Source organism: Mustela erminea, chromosome 13, assembly GCF_009829155.1.
Source record: "Mustela erminea isolate mMusErm1 chromosome 13, mMusErm1.Pri, whole genome shotgun sequence".
Lineage (NCBI taxonomy): Eukaryota > Metazoa > Chordata > Mammalia > Carnivora > Mustelidae > Mustela > Mustela erminea.
This window is the reverse complement of record NC_045626.1, coordinates 72,831,046-72,849,430: the sequence shown is the minus strand read 5'-3', so window position 1 is coordinate 72,849,430 and position 18,385 is coordinate 72,831,046. Positions and strand designations below refer to the sequence as shown.

At 50.7% G+C, this 18,385-nt stretch overlaps 2 protein-coding genes across 6 annotated transcripts in view; one reads left to right on the top strand and one right to left on the bottom strand.

Annotated features, from left to right (window-relative positions):
• Nucleotides 1-271: 271 nt before the first annotated feature.
• CRYBB1 (crystallin beta B1) lies at nucleotides 272-13,388 on the bottom strand. 2 transcript variants are annotated; one of them, XM_032311293.1, is made up of 6 exons: nucleotides 13,334-13,388; nucleotides 11,782-11,968; nucleotides 9,931-10,049; nucleotides 5,974-6,106; nucleotides 2,652-2,794; nucleotides 272-549 (listed from the first exon to the last, which is right to left on the bottom strand). In XM_032311293.1, exons 2-6 carry the CDS (start codon nucleotides 11,947-11,949, stop codon nucleotides 366-368), a joined length of 747 nt encoding a protein of 248 aa, XP_032167184.1. In that variant the 5' UTR covers nucleotides 11,950-11,968; nucleotides 13,334-13,388; the 3' UTR covers nucleotides 272-365. The 2 variants fall into 2 exon arrangements, with proteins under 2 accessions (XP_032167184.1, XP_032167185.1); XM_032311294.1 differs by having other exon boundaries at nucleotides 11,782-11,980; nucleotides 13,334-13,387.
• The window catches only part of CRYBA4 (crystallin beta A4), a 26,319-nt gene continuing 13,976 nt past the window's right edge, over nucleotides 6,043-18,385 (top strand). For 2 of the 4 annotated variants that reach the window (XM_032311298.1, XM_032311295.1), the window contains exons 1-3: nucleotides 6,097-6,112; nucleotides 17,226-17,405; nucleotides 18,001-18,051. In XM_032311298.1, the coding sequence (XP_032167189.1) occupies nucleotides 18,013-18,051 (39 nt within the window). In that variant the 5' untranslated portion in view covers nucleotides 6,097-6,112; nucleotides 17,226-17,405; nucleotides 18,001-18,012. Of the gene's footprint in view, nucleotides 6,113-17,124; nucleotides 17,158-17,225; nucleotides 17,406-18,000; nucleotides 18,052-18,385 lie in introns of those variants that run through there. The other 2 variants (XM_032311296.1, XM_032311297.1) reach the window with 2 other exon arrangements.

Here is an 18,385-nt window from a genome sequence, read left to right as displayed (position 1 = left end):
TAAGCAGCTGCCCTCGGCTCAGGTCATGATCTCAGGGTCCTGGGATCGTGCCCTGTGTTGGGCTCCCCATTCAGTAGGAAGCCAGCTTGGAATTCTCTCCCTCTCCTTCTGCCCCTTCCCCTGCATACATGTTCTTACACGCTCTCTCTCTAAACTAAATGGATCAATCTTAAAAGAAAAAGAAAAAAAAAAAAAGACCGAGGAAGTCACAAGTCGGCAATGATGGGAGGGGGGGCCCAAAACTCACATCTATGCACAGATCCAAGAGACATTTTGGCTTTAGGAACTTTTATTTGCACGGGAAAGATGGGGAAACTGAGTCTGAGGGAGGGGCAGAGGGCAAGGGAGAAGAGGAAGGTATGGATTTACTTGGGGGGCTCGGCGGCCAGGACCGGGAAGCAGCCCTCACGGTGCCACTGCCTGTCGCGCAGGCGCCTCACAGCCTGCATCTGCGGCTGGAAGGCCCCCCACTCGTTCCAGTGCCGGAAGTCGCCGGGCTCCAGGAGGTACTGGTACCCACGGTAGCCGGGATATTGATAGCCGACCCAGCTGGGAGAGAAGCAAGAAGGACAGGGTGGAGACGGCCAGACTACCTGCCAGGGACCCGGACCCCAGCGCGGACGGGTCAGTTTTCCACCAGCAATCCTCTTTCCATCCTTTCTGGGCTCGGGTCACGGGAAGAGGGCGCAGCTCCTCTGTCCTGGCTTTGTCCCTTCCTGGGGCTTCCTACAGACCTCTCTAAAAGACGTTGGTTTCCCCTTCTAGAAAGTGGGAGTGGTCACTAGGGCTAGTTTATTACGGGGCAGAAACGAGAAAATGTACCAGAAGCGCTTACAAATTATACGGGGTCTGTGCGTGTGTGCGCACAGGGTAGGGAGATCAAGGTGCATCTCACTGGTGGGGACCCGGGGTTTACAGAACAGGATGGGAGGGATGAGGATAGGCTTTGGGGATCACTTAGCCATAAGGCAGAGGAGGAACAGGAGCCTCCTTCCAAATAATGGTTTCCTTTTTATGTAAGTGAATTTATAAGTAGTGGTCAGGAACGCACATTCTGGTATCAGCCATACCTCAGTTCAGATCCTAGCTCTGCCTCTTGCTAGCTGTGAGAATCAAAGTGGAGGGCTTATCAGAACTCCAGCTTGCTGTCTGTGAAATGATGCTAATACACCTATAGCATCGGTTTGTTACAAAGTTTCCCTGCTATTCACTGAGAATGAATTCGCACAGTGCTTGGGGGGTAGTTATCATGAATGATTCATTTCTGACTTCTGCCATTGTCTGTGCTGGGAGGGTCTGTCCAGGCCTTTCCCACACACTGCCTCCCCATCTTTCAAAGTGGGCTTTAAGTGCTAGCCCCCTCAGATAAACCTCTGACCTGCCCTCCACTCCAGCCTGCATATCCAGATCCCAGAAACCTCCCGTCCTCCTCTGACCTGCTGTGTGGACCATCTCTGACCCAGTGTTGCCGGACATAATCTCATGGGGATATGTGGGCCTCCCTGCTGAGCTGAGTGAGCTGCCTGAAGGCAGGAATTGAGCCTTGTTCATTCCTGCCTCCCGCAGTGTCCTGGTACATTGCTGGGCTTACAGGCCATGCTTAGCAAATTTCATGCGGGCTTCAGGGAAGAAGAAAGGCCAAGCAAAAAGCCAGTGCCTGATGCTGTTACAGGAACTCAGAGTTTGGGTGAGAGACAGAAGCCCTATATTTGACTGCAGGAGACTAGAAGTGTCTGGCACGGTTTATCAGAGGTACAGGACCTCCTCGGGGCATCCAGTCCTCCTCTGTGTTCTCAAAGAAAAGAGGTCTCGGGGCTTTGTTTTGAAAGCTTCAAATCTGAAGAGTTTGGACAAAAGACGCTTTTAGATCAGGGAGTCTGATGTGCCCATTGAGCAGATGGGAAATATGAGGCACAGAGACGGGCACAGGGCTCACCCAGGTCTCACAGCACCTCGGTGATTGGTCAGTGCCCCTGCATTCACAATCTCGTCTCTCAGAAATCACTCTGCTCGGGGTGCCTGAGTGGCTCAGTGAGTTAAAGCCTTCGGCTCAGGTCATGATCTCAGGGTCCTGGGATCAAGCCCCACATCAGGCTCTCTGTTCCAAAGAGAACCTGCTTCCTCCTCTCTCTCTGCCTGCCTCTGTGCCTACTTGTGATCTCTGTCAAATAAATAAATAAAATCTTTAAAAAAAAAAAAAAAAAAGAAAGAAAGAAAAGAAAAGAAAGAAAAAAAAGAAAGAAATCACTCTGCTCATTTCCCCAGAGGCTCTGGATTTCCCTGAGTATGGTTTTTCCTGAACACATATAGACTCATGGACCTGTATCCAGTCTGCCTGTATCACTTTTTTCTCCAACCCCAAACTGGGTCTAGAAGTGTTTATTCTCTCCACCTTCCGTCTTTTTAGAACCAGTTGCCGGGTTTTTTTTTTTTTTTTTTTCCATTGGCATGTAATTCGTCAAAGTACAAATCCACTCTCCAGAGGAAGAAAGTTCTGTGGGTGGAATCCCAGGCACCAGCCCTGGGAGAATTTGGGAGCAGCCATGTGGCCTTTTCCTATGCACCCGATGTTATATCCTATAAGGAGAACAGCCTTTGAGTCTGTCTGGGCTTGCCGCAGAAGCCAAGGGCCTGGCTGGAGGGGTGCTTACGTTCCACTGGAGACCTTCACGCTGCCCACCCGGTCACAGAAGCCGTAGACCCAGAGACTGGGCACGTCGTCCTCCTGGATCTCCATGGTGTTGCCCTTGAAGTTGGCACCTTCAAACAGGCAGATCTTGTGCTCCTGGGAGTCCTAGAGAAGAAGAGACTCGGTCAAGCATATGAAGTATGAATGGGGCAAAGAGAAGTAACTTTGAAGGGCCTCGTGGATGTGGAGAGAGAGAGAGCTGAGTCCGCTTGGGTCACCGTGGGACTTGCCCAGGATTGCCACTGTGCAGCCTGGAAGGGCCCTTCTCATCTGGGGAAAGGGGATAGCAGCTTTGATTCTATGGCATTGTCATGAGGATTAAAATCAAAGTAATCCATACATCACCCTTAGCACAATGCCTGGCATACGCCAGGTGCTACCAAACCATTTATGCATTATTGGTATCACTATGGCCAGAGAGGTAGAGACTCAGAGAGGTCAGGATTTTTGATCGACGTCACATAGCCAGTGAGAGGCAGAACCTTTCAGAGAAGCATTTCATTCCTCCCCTCCCCTCTTGCATCCTTCTCCCCTGCGGTCCCTGGGCCACAGTCACAGGTCTTTTCCGGTTCCTCTACACCTTGTTCATCCATGCTTCAGGGACAACGGAACTCACTTTGCAGTGGAGACGCCTTCTAGGCTTCCTGTGGCTGACTCCATTCTCATTCTTCAGGAGCTGGCTTCCCTGAGCACCCCTGGACTGCTTCCACCCCCACCTCCCACCCCCATCAGAGCCCTACTCTCCTTTCCTGCTTTCCCAGCACTTGACATGGCCCCTGTGCAGCATGGGCCACGAACTTTGTGTTTATAGATTGATTTCTGTGATTAAGTTTTCAGCAGCTGCCTCCCGGGAGAGCGGGTACCTTGCCTGTCCCATGGAGAGTCATGCACCCAGAGCGTGCAATGGAGCCTCGCAGGAAGAGCTCAACCCACAGTGGTTTGAATGCAAGACTATAAATGGAAGATGGTCAGAGGAGACATCTGTCTAATTTCCCAGGAGCCAGTGCTGGGAAGGAAGGAGTCAGGAAACCCAGCAGGGAGGGAGCTGGAGCTGCCCAGGGAAGAGATAGATAATGGTGGCCTACAGCAGGGCAGTGGCTGGGATGGAGAGGAGAGAGTGAGCTGGTGCTCTCAGCCCTGGCTACGCAGAGACTACCTGCTGGACATGAAAAAGATACCAGTGCCTGGGACCCAGCCCCAGACATTCTGACTTAATTGGTCTGGGGTGGGGCCCAGGCGCTGGATTTGTTTTTTCCTAGTAACATATTTTAGGTAAGTGAATATGTCCAACCGATTATAATTTCAATATGCAACCAATATAGCAACATTAACCAGCTAGTTATATTCTTATTTATTTTTCACTGTGTATTCAAACCCTGGCACATCTAAGTGCACTTCTCTATTCAGACTAGTTATGGTTTAAGCTCTCAACAGTCCCATATGGCTACTGCCTACAGTATTGGACAGTAAAGCTCTGGAGGCTTCTGAAAATGCCCTGACTGGCCCGTCCTCCAAACAAGCTTTGTTGACAGATATTGCCTTTAAACCATTGACTAAGAGATAAATCTATGAATTCTTTTCTTTTCCTTTTTTTTTTTGAGAGAGAGAGAGCATGCACAAGCATCGAGCATGGGGAGGTGGGGGAGGGGATCAGAGGGAGAGAGAGAGTCTTAAGCAAACTCCACACCCAGCATGGGAGCCAGATGTGGGGCCAGATGTCACGACTCTGAGATTACGACCTGAGCTGAAATCAACAGTCGGATCTTAACTGACTGAGCTACCCAGTCACCCCAAGATGAATCCATAAATTCTTACAAAGGGTTCATTATAGCCTGATAACTGAGTCCCAAATTCTGAGAAATACATCGGGAATGCTGTGGTTGAGCAATCCATTAAGATAAGTTTGGTAAAGGGGCGCCTGGGTGGCTCAGTGGGTTAAGCCGCTGCCTTCGGCTCAGGTCATGATCCCAGGGTCCTGAGATCGAGCCCCACATCGGGCTCTCTGCTCAGCAGGGAGCCTGCTTCCCTCTCTCACTCTCTGCCTGCCTCTCTGCCTACTTGTGATCTCTGTCTGTCAAATAAACAAATAAAATCTTTAAAAAAAAAAAAAAAAAAAAAAAAAGATAAGTTTGGTAAAGCCAAAACAGTTGGCATCATGGACATTCATGAATGTTCTTTATGGAAATTCCTATCATGGGGGCACTTGGGTGGCTCAGTCAGTTAAGTGTCTGCCTTCAGTTTGGGTCGTGATCCCAGAGTCCTGGGATTGTGCCCCGAATCTGGCTTCCTCCTTGGTGGGGAGTCTCCCTCTTCCTCAATTGCTCCTCCTGGCTTGTTTCTCTCTCTCTCTCTCTCTCTCTCTCTCTCTCTCAAAATGAATAAATAAAATATTTTTTTAAAAAAAGGAAATTCCTGTCATGGAGGCAAAAGTTGGTTATCACTGGAAATCAACCCTAGTGAATGAAGACATAGCTGGCTCATGAGTCGTAATCAGCACAATTCTGAAAAAAAGAAAACTGAATTTCTTAGAGATAACACCACTGAGCCACTGATCTTGGCTTTGAGTCTTCTTTAAATTATACCATTTAATTCAGTTAAATACTATAAAGGAGCTCACTCAGTATATTGTCTTAACATCATGAAGTTTAAGGCGCCTTTCTACAATATCCGTCTTCTCAGCGCCCACACAAGCTTGAACCTGCATGTTTGATGTGTTGGATAAGCACTGGGATTTTCAAAACCTCTTAGGAGGGTCTAATGTGCAGTCAGGAATTAGAAACATTCCACAAACAGAAGCAAGGGAGACACTGAAATTTCTAGCTCTGACTGCTGGGGTATGGACTCTCAAAAACAGCAGGGAATGGGGAAAAAAGCAGGGTTCATTTTTCTCATTTGTCCAGGGCTCCTAGCAGGGGCTGGATTCCAGGGCCATCTTAGGAATCAATAGGGCACCTGGGTGGCTCAGTGGGTTAAGCCTCTGCCTTCAGCTCAGGTCGTGATCCCAGGGTCCTGGGATCGAGCCCCGCATCAGGCTCTCTGCTCGGCAGGTAGCCTGCTTCCCCCTCTCTCTCTGCCTACTCAAGTAAATAAATAAAATCTTCAAAAAAAAAAAAAAAAAAAGAATCGATGAGCACCAGAGCCCAGCGCCCTTGGCCGTCACGCCACCATGCCTGCCATTCCTCCTCCTTTCTCCTGCTTGTCCCACATTCTCTCACCTGCCATCACACCTGACACCTGCTCCTGCCCTCCCCATTGATCCCCAGGACCGGCTCAGAGCCACTCACCATCTTGATAGGCCGGAAGGACATGAGCCTGTCACTGCGGTAGCTGCTTGACCACGTGTCCCAGCGCGGATACTCGCCCTTCTCCAGGACAAACATCTCTCCCCGGAAGCTGGACTGCTCAAAGGCGACCCAGCTGGATGTAAGAGGGATGGATAGAATGATAGGGGGGCCGGGAGGAGCAAAGGCAAGAAGGAGAGAAACCATCAGCGGAAGCCTTCCCCACACCCTTGCAAGGCAGCCCCAAGACCAGTGGGTTTGACCGTAGGCTAGGTTACTTACTGGCTGTGTGACTATGGGCAAAGGGTTCTGCCTCTCTGAGCCTTGGTTTCTTCAACTAACATGCCTATTTTCTTGGAATTGGTCGAGGATTAAATGAGATAGTGTGTGTCATTATGTAAGCAAAATGTTTCCCCAGTTGTGAGATTCTCATCATTTAAGTACTCCAAGAACCTGGAGTAATAAAATAGACATAAGAAGACAATTTTATTTTAAACCTGATTACAGCTAGGAGAAAGTCTCTGTTGGATGCTGATGGACCTTTGACACTCGCTAGCCTCTCTTTCTGTAACAAGGCAAGAACAGCTGCCTGCCCAGAGCCTTAAGCATACAACGGTATAATAGCCTGGTTTTATGTTTGTTGCATTCATTTTTTATGGATACCTGTTACTTATTGCAAGGGGTGCTGACTTTCTATTTGTGCAAGTGATGTAAAGGTTCTTTAAAAAATGTATTTATTTGTGTTCAAAGGGTCACTTAAAATGAAATACATTAAATAAATAACAGTCCTGGAAATTCAAGGGTATGGGAAGTCAATACAGGTGCCTGAATCCTGTGTTTGATAAGGACTGGCTTGGAATACGGAACCCACGTGGTAATTGCTATGGGGGCAGTTAGAGGGAACTGGTAGTAACAGCCAACTCTCAGATAACTCTGTGAATTAAATGTGACTGCGTTTGAAGCTGTTCAGTCCTCTAAGAGAACTGTTTACAAGTTTGAAGTCAAATGGGGCTTTCCCGGCTTTCCCAGTGCAGCCTCATTAAGGATGGGAAGTGAACTTGTGTTAAAGGGACCCCCTGGTCCTGGGGAAGTTGATGAGAAGTTTGAGGTAAGCTTTGCTTTACATGCATTCAGGAGTTCTCAGGGAACAAGAGAAACACTGACTTTAGTATTGTCTCCTTGAGAGCTTCCTCAACCCAGAAGTAGGTGGGGGATGAGCTGCCACCATGGTCTGAAACATAGTGAGTCCCAGGAGCATCAGGCCTTTGTCTGAGGAGTGAGCCAACCCGCCCTGGAGCGACAGACTTGAAGATGGAGTTGTGCTCCTAGAATAGAGGGGAATCTGCCTCAGCCCCGCTTGATCTGGAGTAGACAAGAAAAGGAGGGAAGGAAGGAAGGAAGGAAGGAAGGAAGGAAGGAAGGAAGGGGTAATGGTTGAGTGGATGGGTAGATGAATGGATAGGTAGGGGGTTGGGTGGGTGGGTAGATAGATGCGTAAAAGGACAGATGGCTGGGTGGATGGATGGATGGATAGAGGGAAGGAGGGAAAGTAGGAAGCCAATGGATGAATAAATGAAAAATGAATGGTTGGAAGGATGGATGGACAGACGGATGGAAAAATGAATGGTAAGTAGATGGAGGATGGATGGATGGATGGATGGATGGATGGATGGAGTAATGGTTGAGTGGATGGGTAGGTGAATGGATGGAGAGGTGGGCGGATAGGTAGATATATAGATGCATAATAGGATAGATGGCTGGGTGGATGGATGGATGGATGGCTAGAAGGAAGGAGGGAGAGCAGTAAGCAGTTGGATGAATAAATGGAAAATGAATGGATGGATGGATGCATAAACAGATGGATAAATGAATGGTAAGTAGATGGATGATGGATGGATGGGTGGGTGGATGGGAAGGAAGTCTTGGAAAATGGTGCCAGTCAGGAGATAAGAGCATGGACTCTGGAAACAGACAGACCTAAGTTCTAATTCCAGCTTATCATTTATTTGCTGCATGACTTTGGGCAAGCCACTCAAACTCAGTAAGTCTCAGGAGATGGGAGGAAAGATGACATGTACCTTGTCAGGAGGTTATGAAGGTCTAAAAAGCAATGCACATAGCAAGTCCAGTGCAGAGAAAGCCCAATGAATACTATCTTTGATGGTTAAAAAGGGAGGACAGCTGCCGGAGGTCCGGATTTATGGAAGGACAGATACTGGTCTTGCCACCCTGCCCACCTCTCCCCAAATTCAGCCCTGTCATAACTCTGGGAGTCATAACACCCAGTGAGAGCCTGTTATAAGAATGAGGAACTGTAAATATTTCTTTCAACATCTTTTCTCCTCTCCTATAGCTCCCTGGAGCCTTCTGAGCAAGGAGAGAAGTAGGGCAGGGATATTAAGTTATGGATATGGAAACCGAGGCTCAGAGGGGTAAAGTCACCAGCAAAGGTCCTGGGATGCTGTCAGGGGTCAGGGTGAAGGCTCCTAAGTTTCACGCCCTGCCCCTTTCCCCACTTCTGGGTTGAGGGCACCCCTCCCCCTCCCTTCCCTGCCCACCTCACCCTCTCCATCCTTGTTCTACTACAGTCTCTCCCACAGCCCTGAGGGGCCTGACACAGACCCAAGGCTGTGTGACACTGACCACAGCCCCTGTTCTCTTTCCTATGGCGCAGCCCCAGAACACACACTGAAAACCAGCTGCTTCTTTGCCGGAGGAGAAATACTCTGGGTTTGAGTCACTGTCACCAAAAAAAGCCCCAAAACCCAAATTGGCCACATCCGCAGCTTCTGTTCCAGCTGGGCTTTGGGGCTGGGGGTGGGGCTCAGACTGTGTTGACCAAACTGGGTTGGGGGTGGGCGCAGGAGGCAAAAGGGCGTCCCTCCCCACCACCTACCCGTGGACCAGGGTGACTTGGTTGAACTCACAGGACAGTGGAGAGGGTAAACAGTTGTCCCTGTCACCCGCTATGTTGGGACACTCACAAAGGGCCAGGCCCATGCTGCCTTATCTCCTCCAGGCCTTGGCACAATCCAGGGGAGGTTAGTGGGGACCATTAGTCTCCCCATTTCAGAGATGAGGAAACTGAGGCTCAGAGACTGTACAAGGTGACTGAGGGAGTTAAGACTAGGACTCAGGCCTGACTGACTTCAAAGCCCATCTCTGCACTTTGTACTGCAGGCCCACGTTGCTGGGCATATAGGAGGGGCGTAGCATTTGGGGGTTTGAGGCTGGTGAGACAAGAGGCTAAAGGGCCATGTGGGTCTTGTTCTGTGTGCTGACATCAGCCCACAGGGGTTGGAGCTGGTATAGCCACTTTGTGCAAGGGACAAGTGCTCCTGCTTTACATGGGGGTCCCTAAGGCCCAGAGAAGCCCAGAGAGGCAGGGGCAGGCAGTGGAGTAGCACTGTGGATGACAGGATTGACCTGAGTTGATTCCAGGCTCTGCCACTTACCACTGCATCTAAGCCTCTGTTTCCCCAACTGTCAAATGGGCATAAGAATAGTTCCTGCCTTACACAGCGCTCATCTAGGTAAGGCCCTCGGTCAGTGTCTGGCACCTCGTGGGTGTTCAACAGATGCTTATTATTTCTTGTAGGGCTGCTTGATGCCCAGGAGAGGGGTCAGCTTATGGGTCCTTGGCCCTCTGGTCTCCTCCTGCCCTCAGCGCCTCAGGTTTCCTATAGAGAGATAGCATTTCTCCCCCAGAATCATGACTCCCTGAGCGTAACCTGATGCTGACCAAATTCCCTCTCTGAACCTCAGTTTCTCTATCTGTAAAATGGGAAGGGGAATAATACCTCTTCCTGGGTTTGAAGTGAGGACTGGAAATGATAGATGTGCTTCAGCTAGCACAGTGGTGGGGCAAGCAGCAGGTGCCCAGTGCATGGCCACTGCTGTGTTTCCTTATTATTATTTTACCCTGGCACTGGGAACCTCCTCCCCCCGCCCCACACTCACGGTCCCGACGTGACAATGAGGCTGCGCACTCGGTCAAAGCCACGGTCTCCCAGGTTCAAGCACTCCCCAGAGAATTCCACACGACGGCCCTGGAAGTTCTCCTGCTCGAAGACCACCAGCTGCAGGAGAGAGAATATCCCCATCCCGAGGGGAAAGGAGTGTAGAGTGAGGGGGGGGGTACACTTCCCATCTGGAGAGGCTCCAGGCCAAGACTTTGTTAAGTACCTACATAAATAAAAGCAGATCATACAAGAGTGGGCCATGAGCGAAATTCTGGGAAACAGTCCTGTCCTCCCTTCCTTCCACTTCTGAGCTTAGGGTCTGCACCATCATTAAGGACTGATGGTCCGTCCTTCGTTCGTTCGTTCGTTCCTTCCTTCCTTCCTCTGCTGTTCCTTCTTCCTGGAGTGCCCTCTCCACCATACATCCCCACCCTGGAGTTCATGTTCCCTGTCCTGCTCCAGGCTCAGATGTCACCTCCTCCAGGAAGTCTTCCCTGATGCTCTTGCCCCATGTGGGTTTGGTTGAGTGCTCTTGCATGGTGCTTAGCCTGCTATTATTAGCACAAGTAATAGTCACTGCTGCTTTGCTTCCGGGTCTCTCTCTATGCACCCCCTTTCCCCCTTTATTCAACCTCCAAAGACCAAGGGCTCCTCCAGGGCAGGGTGTGGGGTTGATCTAATTCTGCACTTCCAGCCTTGGCCTCAGTATCTGCCATAGAGCTGAGGCTCAGAAAACACTCACCAGTCTACCTGCCTCAACCTGGGGGCCTCTGCATTGAACCTGGGCTAATCCCTGCTTCACTGAGCCTCCACTGTATTGGGTTTTCACATCTGCTTGTTGTCCCAAGTTGGGAAAACCTTGCCACTCACGTCAACTGAGGCAAGTGCCTTTCTTCTCCAGACCTCAGTTTCCCCAGCTCTACCAGGAGGAATTCCACATACTCTTGACCTAGCACTTTGCTCCTACACTTGTCCTTCCAAGAGGACTTCTGGTGGGTGGGCCTCAGGAGATGTAGATAATCACTCATTTGTGATTATAAGGAAACACAGATAAGGACATCCTGGCCACAGCATGCTCCACAGCAGAGCTAGAACCCACCCGATGGTCCCATTCTGAAGTATCAGACAGTTGCCAACACGACTGACAGAATTAGCAATCTCATAGTAGGTGAAAAGGAAAGATTAAAACCCAGAATGATTGTATATGGCGTATTTCAAGAAGTTTAAAAACTTGTAAAACGCCAATAAAGGAATTTCTTTCAAAGGAATACTGTGTAAAAATGCACGCAGGTGGATGGCGGGGAGAGGTGACAGTGGCAGTTGCCTTGAGTAGGGGAGAGGAGTGGTGGGCTCATGGGGGAGACTTCAGGGTTAGAGGGTGTTTACCGGGTTCTGGCTTTAATGGGGGTGGGAGTGAGTTTGCAGGCAACTGTTATATATTAGTCAAGGTTAAATACAAATGAGTGATTAATGAAGTAATGAAATGACAAAAGCCAGTCAGGTGTGGACCCCGTGGGAACTTGTCCCTAACCCAGCGTTGTGATATGACCCCAGCTCTGAAACCAGACCAACCTCAACCCCAAGGACTGGGGAAGTTCTTTCAGTCCTCTCTGCTTTGAAGAATTTTCAGGAAGGTCTGAGGCCACCTGCTGCTCCTAGAGTACCTCTGGGGAGGGCTGGTGGTTTCTCACTTTTGAGAAACTCTGAGCACAGGCTGGTGCAGGCTGGCTGGGTGGCCAAGTGGAGAGGGAGGGGGGAAAGGGGAGGGGAAGAGCAGGGAAGGGGAGAGGGGAGCAGAGGGGAGGACGTGCAGGGGTGGAGCCCATCCCCTATACCTCAGGGTGTGTACCTTGTAGCTGCCAAGAGGGAGGTCCCCAGCTTTGGTCGTTGGCACGGAGGCTGGGGCCAGGGCGGGGCCAGGGCCAGGGGCAGGTCCCGTGGCCGGGGTGCCCTTCCCCTTCCCATCAGGCCCTGGGTTCACGGCAGCCGTAGCGGAGGCCTTCACAGCCTGAGACATGGTCCCCACCTGCAAACCTCTATAAAGAAAACTTTGGCCTAGGTCACTCAGGGATGGCGCCCTCAAGCTGTCCCCCACTCTCACATCCCACCACTAGGTGTTTGCAGCCTCCTTTGAACTCATTTTCTCTCTTCTCTTTCTAAAATTGTGATCTAGGGACCACGCATCCTTGAAATGCCTTCCTGCCGGTCCTTCCACCAGCCGCACCTTCCCTTCCATCCCTGTTCCCCGCTATGTTCTTCCTTTGCGTCCCGTAGCTGTGCACACCGCTTACCGTCGTTTCTCTGTTGGTGTGATACCAATCAGCCCCACCAGGTTAACAACAACATGATCGCTCTGGGAGTTTTTAGGGTACACCAGGCTTGTTAACGCCTATGAGTGAAGGCTGATGTCACTCAGTGAATGCCATGGCGTCCCCTCTGAGCTCAGAGAGGGGAAGTGACCCACCCAAGTGCACACCGCTGCTCAGAGTGAAGATTTGGGTTTCAACCCAAGCAGATGGACCCAGCAACCTGGTTATTAATCACTCTGATGTTTCCTTATTCGGACGAATCCACCCCTCGGTCCCCAGCACTTGGCCCAGCAGCATCTCCTGTAGGAGATTCTCCAATGACACCTGTTCAGGGGATGAATGCATGCTGGATCCTGACTCTGTTCCCTCTGGCGTAGTCCAGGAATGGGTGTGTGGATGCAGACACAGGCCTGGGACTGGGGCATGAAGGGGGAGCCAAAAGGAAGGATTCAGTGTGTGTTGGGGGTTTTCTGAAATGGGGACCACGACTGCATGGGCGCTGGCTGGAGAGGGCTCTGGTCAATGCGTCTAGTTCCTCATTGTTTTGGGGGCGTGGATGCTACTAAGTGAAGAACATCTTGTCCTGGGCCCCCCTTTCATTTTGGAGATAATTTCCGGGGATTTGAGGATTCCCGGGCAGCATAGATGGAAACCCTCTGGTCCAGCTGACTCCTGAACACTTTCTGTAAGAAGAATCTCGTCCTCCCCCACCTCCCCTGAGGACTGTAGTTTCTTCGCTGTGCTCTGCCCACCCTGGGCAAGTCAGACATCTGCACCACATCTGTGACTTGCAAGCTCTTGCTTACCCCCCCAACAACCCCTATGTCCTTCTGTGAATCAACATTCCCTTGAGTTGGCAGCTGGCTTCCTTCCTTCCTGGGGATGTTGATGTTCTCTCTCTCTCTCTCTCTCCTCACTCCCTCTCTTCCTCTCTCTGCCTTTCTCTGCTTACTTTTATCTCCTCTCTCTCTCTCTCTCTGCCTTTCTCTCTCTTCTGTTATGGTTCTCTCCTGCTCCCCCTCTCTCTGCCTCCCCTCTCCTCTTTTGTCCCCTCCCCTGGGGCTCTCAGCAGCTGCTGGGTCCCCTTCTTACCTGGGGACCTGCTACTTCCTGCTGAAGGACAGGCAGGTGGTCAGGCGGGCGGGCTGGTGCATTGGGTGACTGGGGACCGACCCCCCATTTTATAGTCTGGCAGACACCAGGGCCCATGGTCTATGGCACAAAGCAGGAGCTGGCTCAGCACATTCAGGGCAGGGAGAGGCCCCTGGGGCCCTGACCTTGCCTGGGTTACTGTGGAGGGCAGCACTTTCCATTGTGAGCCCAGCTCGCACAGCAGAAACACTGGCCAGCTGCCACTCCACCTTGCCCTGGGCCTGGCTCCTAGCCAGAGGCCTGTCTCTAATACCCCAGCTGTGCTGGGCCCGCGGGGTCCCAATACTGGGGAGCTCCAGGGGGTGGGATATTTGGGAGACACACTACATAGTCTTGGTCAAGCCCCAGGGTGACCCACCTTATTCGGTACTTTTAGTACCCATTTCACAGATGGGCCAAGTGAGCTTTCTGACAGAGAGATCAGAGCCAGGAACTGCCCCCACAGGCTGGCCTGGGGAGCCTGTCTGCTTCATTCTCATGCTATCTGACCTTGGCTCTGGCCTGACTTTCTGCCCCAGGTATAGAAGTCAGGATAGAGGCGTGGGGTGGCGGGGGCTGTGTTCAGGTGAGTTGAATGTTCAAAGCCTGAGTCCTGTTCCTCTACCCACATTAGGCCCAGATCCTTCCCCTGCTCTTCCCTGACCTGCCTGTAGAAACTCCCCTCCATGCCCTGACCCCAGGGACAGAGCTGGTGGTTGGGAACATGCCTGGCCATCTCAGAACTTCCTTGGGGAAGCTCCGAACCCCACCATTTCTTGTGCTCTGCTGGACCCTAGCACCGAGCATGGGGCCTGGCACAGAAGGCACCCTCAACCAATTTGGGCGGACTAAGCGGTTCTGCCAGTGGAACCTGGGGTCCAGGGGGAGCAAGGGGAACCAGGATGGGGGGAGAGAAATAGGGTGACTGGCTGGGAGAAGTGGAGAGCCACAGAGAAATAGAGAGGATGATGGAACTCGAGCAGGAGGAGAGACGTGCAGTGTAGGGGAGGAGACAGAGGAGACGGAGAGACAGAAGTCAAAGGGAGCAATAAAAACTCAACAATGGAACAGACACCAGGAGTCTTCTCATCCAATTCTTGCCTTTCACAAATGGAGAAACTGAGGCCCTGCTGGAACAGGTGACTTCTCCAAGGTCCCACAGTAGAGCTGGGGGAACTGTTGGGCCAGATCTGCCTGCAGTCTGGTGTCCCTGCCCCCAAGTGGTGGTGGCAGCATAGGTTCCTGCCTCTTCTGTGGGGGTCCCAAGACCTAGCCCCCTACAGAGCCCAGCTCTGCCTTGAGATCACCAGGGCCTGGGCCCAGCTCTGCCGTGTGCTCCTGCACCCCCACCAGCACCCCCTCACTTCCCAGCCTCCCCCTTAGCCTTTCATCCTAGGCCAAGGCCCGGGAGGGGGGCAGGAACCACAGGATGGGGCAGCCACTGGAACAGGGGCCAACATGCCTGTGGCTGGGGGGCGGGCACCCACAGGTCTGGGCTTTAAGGCCAGGCTGTCTGGAGCAGTTCTATGTCCCCCGTGGCCATGGGCTGCCTGCCAAAGTGTGGGGGCAGAGGTAGTGGCTGACCACCCCCAGGCTGGGTGACTACACCCTGAGCATTTTACTGACTTGGGTCCTGTCATCCTCACTACGAGGGGGCATCTCTGGGATGAATCTCATTTGCAGATGAGGAAACCAAGGCAAGTCCTTTCCTCTGCTCTCAGCTTTGTTAGCTCCTCCATGAAACAGAATCGGGAGTCACATTCTAAGTTCTGAAACTTAGCTCTTGAAAATGATGCACTCCTGCTTTTATGGGAAGAATTGTTTACTGGTATTTTTTTCAGCTACAAGTGTAGCTGAAATTGACACATAACACTGTATAAGATAAACAATGCATTGATTTGATACATGCATGAATTATAAAATGATTACCACCATTGTATTAGCTACATCCTCCCTCCTAGCACAGTCACTGTATCTCCTTTGTGGTTGAGAACACTGAAGATCTCCTAACAACATTCAAGTACATGATGCCGTATTATTAGGGATAATCACCATGTTGTACACTATTATATCCCCAAACTTCCTAATTTTCTAACTGGGAGCTTGTCCCCTCTGAGCAACATCTCCCCATTTCCCCCACGCCCAACCCCTGAAACATCATTTTACGCCCAGTTTCTGAGTTTGTCTTTTGTAGATTTCATATAGAAGTGATATGAGACAGTATTTGTCTTTCTCTGTCTGACATAGTTCACTTAGCATAATGCCCCTGAGGTCCATCTCTTTTAATGCAAATGGAAGAATTTTCTTCTTTCTCATGGCTAAGTAATATACATATGTTTGTATGTATACATGTCTGTATCACATCTTCTTTATCCCTTCGTCCATAGATGCACATTTAGGTCCTTCCCATATCTTGGCTATTGTGAATAACACTGCAATTAACATGAAGTCACAGATATCTTAATAGTAATCATTTTTATTATTAGCAACCATGATGACAATGAGAGGGCACATAATGCTTTCTGTGTTTCAGGAGCGGTTCCGAACAGAAAGTGCTTTTCGTGTGTAATTCACATTTACCCTCACAATACCCCAATCTCTGAGGCTAAGCCCAATTTATTTATTTTCTTTATAGCCATTTTGTACACGAGGAGACTGAAGTTCAGAGAGATTAAGTCACACGTTTGAAGTTCCCAGTCAGCAAAGTGGGATGCAGACCCAGGCTGCCTGGCCCCTAGCCTTTTACCTTCAGGGTAGCCTTTCATCAGAGTCATGATTTGACAAGGCTGCGGGTCACCAGCCCAGGAGGGAGCTAATATTGCCATCTTATAGGCCAGGAGCTGAGATTAGACATCCTCCAGGTCGCCCAGATATTAGGAGGCAGGGCTGGACTCTACCCACAAGAGTGGTCTTGTTTCTAGCCACCCTCTTTCCTCTTGGGTCAACCCCAAGGGTAGGAGTGTAGGGAGGGTGTATTCAAAGTGAGTTTTACAAACCTGGGATACCTGACAGGTGTACTACTGTTTACACAACACGTTCACACCCACCCACTCCTTATTCTGCCTACAGAACCATCTGGAGTCCTTTTTGAATTTTATGGGTCCTGGAGACCCTGGCTAAGCCTACCTTTCTTGCCAGGCCCCCTCCTGCAGGGTCCCTGAACTCCAGCCCACTGGGCTACCAGCTCTTTCTCATACATACACCCCATGTCCCACCTCCACACTTTTGCTTAGAAAAAACACTCCTTACATCTCGCTTTGTACACATCCTCCTTACCCTTTGGAGACAGTCTAGGTTAAATGCCACTTCCAGGGGCACCTGGTGGTTCGGTCAGTTAGGCATCTGACTCTTAATTTCAGCTCGGGTCATGATCACAGGGCCGTGGGATGGAGCCCCGCGTCAGGCTCTGTGCTCGGTGCAGAGTCTGCTTGTCCCTGTCCTATTGCTCCTTCCCCCACCCCCACTCATGTTCACTTGCCCTCTCTCTCTCTCTGTCAAATAAATAGATAAAATCTTTAAAAAAATAAATGCCACCTCCAACACGAAGCCAACCCTGATTGCCCCTAGTGGAAGAGGATGGCGTGTGGCATTTGTGAATGCATTCTCTGTGCTAGGCATGTTACATAACCTAACAACAACCCCATGATGTGGTTTATTCTTGTCCTATTTTGTAGGCAGAAATCGAGGAGCAATGACCTGCCCCATGTCATGCAGCAAAGTTTTTGGATTCCTTATCCAGGCCCCATTCTCCTGCTCCGATCAGGAGTCCCATGGAGCTAATTAAGGTAGAACTTCCCCTTCTCTTCTTCATAGCTGATCCCTGAGGGAGGCCACCTGACCCTTTCCCTTCCAGCTGAAGCCAACGCTGCTGACACCTCTCCTTTGGGACTTCAGCCAGGACTCGCTTTTGTTTCGACTGCTCGCATGCTGAGTCGGAGCTTTGTCTCCCAGGGGCCCTCTTCCCTCCCTGCCTATAAGAGCCTGACCTCGGCTGGTCCCACCATGTTCTGGCATATTCTCTGGGTCCGTCTTGGTAAGTCCCAGGCTTGGAGAAGGGGTGGGATTCGCGCTCCGAGTGAGCACCATGGGAGGTGGGGAGACCAGGTCTCCAGTCCTAGGGATAACACTGCCATCCTAAATGTCATCCTCACCCTAACCAAGGTCAGGTCCCCACCATCAGGACCAATACCTGTCACCCTCATTTAAAAACAAAATTATTCCTATAGTCCCTTGCCTCGATTGTCACCATTAGAGTCACTTCCTTGCATCAGGTGCTGTCTTGGGGAGGTTCTCTTAAACTTAGCACCCTGACACTGGCTAGGATGATCCATCCCACTGGCAGCCACAGATGTTTTCCCACAGTGAGAGGATAAATTAATACACAGTGGGGATCAGAGGCAAGGGGACCCCAAGTGGGTAAGTTTTGATATGGTGTATAGGAAGCAAGAAGGTAGATGACATTCATCACAGATGGAAAGTCACAGATTGAGAAGGAGAGGAATGGGGCAAACCTAGTGCAGTCCTACCTGGATCCATCTGGATCCCGATCTTGCCCAAACTAGACTTTATCATCCAGAAGGACAGCAGACGGTCAGGGTGGCTGGTTATCATGTTCTTCTCTCATGTAGGAAGCTGGCGACATGACCCTCCAGTGCACCAAGTCAGCAGGACACTGGAAGGTAGGAAGAGGCACGAGTGGGTGGTGTCTGAGGAATGAAGGGGGTGCAAAGGTCAAACCCAGGTCCAGGGGACCCTCTCGATCTTCTCTGTTGAATCCCCACCTTACTCTGGGGAACATGTTATGAGGCTCCATTTTTGCAGAGGATGCCGTTGAGGCTCAAAGAGGGGAAGGGACTTGCCCAAAGTTACACACAGGGTCTCGAGTTGAACTAGGGTCTTCTGGTCCCCAGACTGAACCAGCAACACTCTGGCAGAGAGGGCAAATTGGTGACTGCACACTTTGGGCAGGGTTTCTTTGGTCCCCTCTGTGTCAAAAAAAATTTTTTTTGGAAT